The sequence below is a fragment of the Solanum stenotomum genome, chromosome 11, assembly GCF_019186545.1.
Source record: "Solanum stenotomum isolate F172 chromosome 11, ASM1918654v1, whole genome shotgun sequence".
Taxonomy (NCBI): domain Eukaryota; kingdom Viridiplantae; phylum Streptophyta; class Magnoliopsida; order Solanales; family Solanaceae; genus Solanum; species Solanum stenotomum.
The window spans coordinates 18,819,490-18,826,410 of NC_064292.1; the positions used below are offsets into that span (position 1 = coordinate 18,819,490).

At 30.5% G+C, this 6,921-nt stretch overlaps 1 protein-coding gene across 1 annotated transcript; it reads left to right on the plus strand.

Annotated features, from left to right (window-relative positions):
* The first annotated feature begins 3,861 nt into the window (after positions 1 to 3,861).
* On the plus strand, positions 3,862 to 4,605 carry LOC125844778 (ethylene-responsive transcription factor ERF022-like). Its single transcript, XM_049524113.1, has one exon. The coding sequence runs from the start codon at positions 3,870 to 3,872 to the stop codon at positions 4,401 to 4,403; it is 534 nt and encodes a 177-aa protein (XP_049380070.1). The 5' UTR covers positions 3,862 to 3,869; the 3' UTR covers positions 4,404 to 4,605.
* The last annotated feature ends 2,316 nt before the right edge of the window (positions 4,606 to 6,921 follow it).

Consider the following 6,921-nt stretch of genomic DNA (forward strand, 5'->3'; position numbering starts at 1 on the left):
AAATATTTCTTATGCCAACAAAGTAGAAATAATATTCCAACAATTTCAGTTTTCATATTTTAAGATAAGCAAAGTAAATGTATTTTTATCCAATATTTTATTATATTGTGATATACAAAAAAAAAAAAAAAAAAAAAGGAGTGGAACTATGGTTGTGGTGTGTTTTAGATAAAAATAAATAGTATTTTATTACACTATTTAATGAGATCAATTGATTCTCTAACCAAATATATTGATAATCCGTTAAATTTGTCAGTATATTTTATCTTGACAGTTAAATTTGTCAGTATATTTTATCTTGACACTTGAATTATGACTTGTTCCAATAAATATATGATGAGGTATTTCTATTAAACATTTTTTGCTCATTTTTTCCTTTAAATTTTTTTTTATTCATATTCATAAATGTCTATTAGGTAGTTAAGTTAACCACATAACATAAAATTGAATATATATACTTGAGGTTTACCACTTTTTGAGGCTAGTGTCTGAAAATAAAGGAAGTGATATATTTTATATTCAACATATGAAAAATTGTACTTAAAAATTTATTACTTGATTAAATATTTGTGTCTAACATAATGGTACAACGAATATTAGATTATGTGATCTTTTAATACTAGTTATGACAACTTGAATAAGCTATAAGTTATTGTTTAATATATATATATATATATATATATATATGATATGATATATTATAAACTAAAGCTTATGTGCTTCCCCCTTGGAAGAAAAATAAAGTACGAGGAGCATTCAATGATATTTTTATATATATATATATATAAAATATTTCTTTAGGTTGAATAGGAAACACACTTTGTACATATTTTGTTTAACATATTTTATGTTCTTTGTAAGCTTACTGGATATGTCTTAAATTATATTTATAAGTGTTTAATAATATTTTACAAATATATTAATTTTCAATACTTTGAGGTAAATAAGATGGACAATCATAATGGGTGTTATACTTTGCAGTAAATTGTCTTTCCTATTCCTATATTAATATATTAATTATCAATACTTTGGTTTAGCATATTTTATGTTTATATATATATAAATATCATTGAATGCTCCTCGTACTTTCTTATTAAAGGACAAATATATATGTACCAAAATTATTAATCGTAAGATTTTTCTTCCAAGGGGGAAGCACATAAGCTTTAGTTTATAATATATAATATATGTACCATTTAGTCTAGTTGATGATAAATAATTATTTCCGTAGTTTCGTAGTCAATCCTTGAAGAACAATTATGAAGCCGTGTGATGTGAATTGAAATCCTCTTTTGCGTTCAAACTCACATGAAATTGCACACAATCATACAAGTAATATAGGATGTAAGTCCAAATATTATATTCATAGAGACTTGTTAGATTGGTTGATCGTCCACTTTAAATTATCATTTCAACTACTCAGAAAGAAATAAATAATTTTGAATTTCTTACTATACTAATATTTAACTACGAAAGACAATCAAAATTATAACAAGTTAAGAATACTTTTATTTTTAATCAAGGAAGAAAAAGGTAAAGGGTCATGGGAAATTGACAATCCAGTTGACCTATCCAATTGTACATTTATTTGTTTATTTGTTTGTTTTGAGTTTCTAGTTACAGATTGATATCATTTATTGAGTATCTTGTCGATAATTCTAAGACTACTTAATTATCCCTAACGCTTATATTTCTATGGTCGTCGATCAATAGAGGTGTTTCTATATTTTTTTCTGTATCAACTAAACAAGGATAACGTGTACATGCCTGTACATGTTAGCAAATCGATTCCCTCTTCCTATAAAGTTCATGATCAGGCTCTACTTTTTTTTATTATGTTGGCAAATTTCCTCTTTCGAGTCCAATTTATGAGCCATAAATAGTATTCGATAGTTGGACAGAAAATCAAATATGCTAAAAATAAGTAACTAACTCAATTATAAAAATTCTTAATAAGAATTACGATTGTTAAACTATCCCACAGTCCTAGAACTAAAAAGTTTAGTCATTCATGATTCGATTATAAAACACAGAATTCATGAATAGCATGTGTTCAATGAAGAATAATAAATAATACAAAGAAAACCTAAAAAAAAAAAAATCGTTCTTCACCTTTTCTCTGCATGCTCTGTGTGCTAACCCTTCAAAAATCGTGTTTGAGATGTATATATAGATTATCCAAAAGTCCTCGGACGAAAATACTTTCAATTAAATGAAATACAAAGTTCTGCGCAACTTTGACTTGCCGCGTCGTGGTGGCTTTAAAGATGCCCTTTGTAAATTGTCTTGGTCTTTATTCTTGAAGCTTGGTCTTGCACTCGGACGGGATCCAGGTTGATTTTCATGGCTTCTCTTCAAACTTCGTTCGAAGATCTATTATATTTATTTTTGGCTCAAATTAATATCTTTATTTTCGTCCTACACATTAAAAAAAAACATCCAACATAAGTATAATACATGAAATCAATGCTCAAAGAGATATCAAAGGTACTAAATATGAGGCAAATTATAGCTAAAAATATAATATTTTGGCATCACATTGATAAAGCTCGAATATCCTCCTTAAAATCAATTAAAAATACTTCATCCATTTCAAAATAAGTGAATTGTTGACCTTTTTTTCATAATTAAAAATAAATAAATTGTTCAAATTTTAAGAGAGTTATTAATTTTTTTTTTCAATTTTTGCCCGTCATTTTTCTTTTAGGTGATAATTTCAAGAGAGTTAATTGTTCATATTTATAATTTAACTTTGAATTATTTATATTTTCAAGAATAGTTTGAGAATAACTAAAAGGGCGAAAATAGAAAGTGATATTTATTTTATATCCTAAACTTTTTTTCTAAATAAATATGCATTACTTTAACAATTTACTTATTTTGAAGCGGAGAAATAAGCACGAAATCTTGTATCTAGTACCAGAGAGAAAAATATAAATGTCGTTCACATTAATAAAATTTTCTGAAAATCCACATTTCACCACCTGATACACAATGTGTCTATCTATGCGAACTTTTTTGTCAACACCAAAATCTACTTTGACCTTTTGCAATTGAGCTACCCAACACCTCATTATTCTAAATTTAAAGTTTGTGTATGATACTTAATACATATTATTTATGTTATTAGTTAATACTTTAAGAATCCATATATATGTACGTGGACCACGAGATCCATATATCACATTATTCAAATTAAAAAATGGATAAAGAAAAAAAAAATAAGTATATTAACACGTCGCATCATCATATATACTCCCTATGCCCCTAATTACTTGTCCACTTTTGATTTGTCATACCTATTAAGAAAACAATGATTGACATAACGAGTTTATCATTTTACCCCTATTAATTATGAAGTAGATGTTGGGTTCTGTGAATTCAGATAGTTCTTTTCTTTTTCTTTTCATCTTAATTATTTCTGATTTGCTAATCTGAATAGAGGAGACAACAATAGATGAATTAAATACTTAAGCTTTTTATGAAGTTCTACTTTTTCAAATTAATTAATTAAGGATATAATAGGTAAAAAAAATTTGTCATTTCTTAATTTGTCAAATTAAATAAATAAGTAGGAATAATTAAAAAATAAAAAATAAACAAGTAACGAGGAATAGAGGGAGTATATATATATATATATACTGGTCAATCATAGGGGTCCAAATCAAACACATGGAGATACATGAAAAATCAAAAAGAGCGTTTTTTGCTTCATTCTGTCATACAACTTTAATCCACTTTCATGCAACTACGTGGAAGCTCACTTTCAAGTACCCATTCCTACTTGCTCATCAATAATTCAACTATATATATATGCTAGTTCCCTCAAACTTCACTTCCATATTAATTTTTTGAGTGACAAATTTAAAATGGAAGATGATCAAGAAAGTAAGAATAATATCGACATGTATAGAGGAGTAAGGAAGAGAAAATGGGGGAAATGGGTATCTGAGATCCGCGAACCAGGAAAGAAAACTCGAATATGGTTGGGGAGTTATGAGACAGCAGAAATGGCTGCTGCAGCTTATGATGTTGCTGCATTTCATCTAAAAGGTGAGAGACCAAACTTAAGGCTCAATTTCCCTGAATTAATACATACATTCCCAAAACCCTCAAGTTCAAGACCTGAAGATGTACAAATGGCAGCTCATGAAGCGGCAATGAGGTTCAAACGGCCAATTGATGATCATCCAGACAACTGTGGTGCAGGCCCGGTGAGAGTAGGTCTCTCACCGAGTCAAATTCAGGCGATTAATGAATCCCCGTTGGACTCCCCAAAAATGTGGATGGAGTTTGCCGGGGCTTTATTACCTGTTAGAGAATACACTTGTCCCTCCTCTTCTTTTGAGGATCATCAGTGGGATGAAATCCAATACCATCATGATTCCATTTGGGATTTTTAATTTCCATATATATGCCTCAACCCCTTTAATTAGTATATTTTAGACAAAATTATTGGGGGCGAACAAAAGGAATTTTATGCCATTATATTCTTTTAAATTTTTGTTTAATAGAGATTCTTCGGTAGAATAAATGTTACTTATCTTGAGACAAGTACGTCCATGAAGATGGTAAAAAATAGAAGATAATGGTGGAGCCTTCAATTTTATTTTGCTTTTTCTATAGCCTTTAATATTTCTTTCCCTTGTAAATCTATATCTATTTACGAGATTTTGCGACATTACTTAGTTTATGTCCCAAAAAATCACATAGACAAGTATTTCACTTGAGATGGTAAATTTTTCACAATTCTACAACTTTACAAGGGTAGTATATTGTATTAAATGATATATGGACATCGTACAAAATAACTTTCAACATCACCAACCATACGAGAACAATAAAATTATTAAACAAAAATCATGATTGACCGTTCAGAGCAAAAAATAAGTACAATCTCATTAGCACGCTACGGAGGAAAAATCAGGAGTAAACACATGCCGACAAAACAAGAAAAAAAAAGGTGGGAGAAATATGTAGAATCTCATTGCTCAAAGTGATGCACCAGGACAATGAAAGTTTCTGTTTTTTTTTTGTTTGTATATAGGCCTTCGTATAGGATAGGATTTTCATTCCTCTCACCAAATCTAGAACCCTTAGAAATCAATGGTCCTCTAGACCGACACAACGTTTCATTATAATTCATAATGACCATTCATCCCAAATACAAACATTCAACAATCATGGCACTTCTGCCAAATAACTTTATTAGTTAAATTACCTTCCATAATAGGGATATTTCAAAGTCATCAATTGATTTGGGAAATTGTGTTTAAAGTAACGTTAAGTCTTCATGATAGATTTCATTTTCCTCCTAAAATGAACGAGTTGTCCTCAATGCCCCTTGTTAGCTATTGCAGGAATTGGTGAGGGCTCAGGAAGTGAAGCAAACTCGACCAAAGATTTAAGTCATTGACTCATTCACAGGGAAAACTTCTTCCAAAATATCACTTTAGACATCAAGTATAATAAAGCTCATCACAGGAAATAATATGTTCATATACATATCCTATCATGTAGATTGCAATTACGAGGGTTCAATGCAGGCTTGTAGTACATGCACATAACACCCTAGGTAGTTTGAAAATAACCTTTATAGTCAACAGTATGTTTAAAAAGAGACATACCTTAAATTACGTTTAAAGATCCCTAAGCACTCTAAAAACGTAACGTTTAACGCTAGTTCTACAATCAATATGATGATAATATTTAGAACTTTAATCAAATTCTATGAGTTTCCCATCCTTCTAGAACAAAGTTTATGTTATAATAACTTTGAGAATCACCCAACAATGACAATAACCTTCAATAGTCTACACAAGTCCCAATCATTCCTCTAGCAGTTGCAACTAATTAGGGACTTACCTCATGAATAATCCTCAAGAAATCCTCCAAAAAATAATCTCAAATTAACTCCTAGAATCTATGGGTTAGGATGAGGATTTGTGTCACAACCCTGACCCGCGGTGAGTGGCACCCACACTAACCCCGGTGTGAGAACCAACTAACTACTAACACACCATCCATAAACATTCCAAAATAACAAGTTTCAAAAAGGGAAGACAAGTTTTATAATTTCAAAATCAAGTTCTCCAATAGGCATAAGTCATTATCATCAAACATCCGCGGAAGGAAACCCCCTATAACCTGAAAGTCATAGTACCCAAACACTAGCTGTCTAGAATAAGGGTATGAAATCCCCTATAACCTGAAAGTCATAGTACCCAAACACTAGTTGTCTAGAATAAGTGTATGAAACCCCAAAACTTAAGAAAACATAACTATAAAGGTCTAGTCTGAAGTGATGGACTAAGAAAATGAGAGGAATCCATGGCAGCCCAAAAGAAATATCTCACCCTTGGATTCAAATATCACTCGTCTCACAATTGAGGTCTCGAAGCATCCGTCTTAATATGCCCTATACTCGATAAAAAAAAAAGCAAGTGTAGTATAAGTACATAAGCACAATGTACTTGTAAGATCATTTACTAGTTTCGGTATATGAAATATGAACAGACAACTACAACTTAGTAAAATAGATAACATACAATTATAAACACAAGTACAACATACAACATATTCCCCGTCCTTACCATGAGTTTCTATGATAATAAGCAAAAACAACCACTACACAATAAGCTAACCTAATTGTCTCACATAACCCATATACAAACTATTAGTGTATCAGTGTGGTACCTAAACCAATCATATATGGATATCCCCGTACCAAACATGGTATTCGAGCCAATCGTTAGTACATGCTATAATTGGTATCTGAGCCAACCATGGGGATATCATGTACCATACATGGTACCCGATCCAACCATCAAACACACATCATAATCACAACCACAATGAATAGCAATCACACTTGTACACCCAAGTAAAACATATTCATTGAATGTGACTAACTATCCTTAT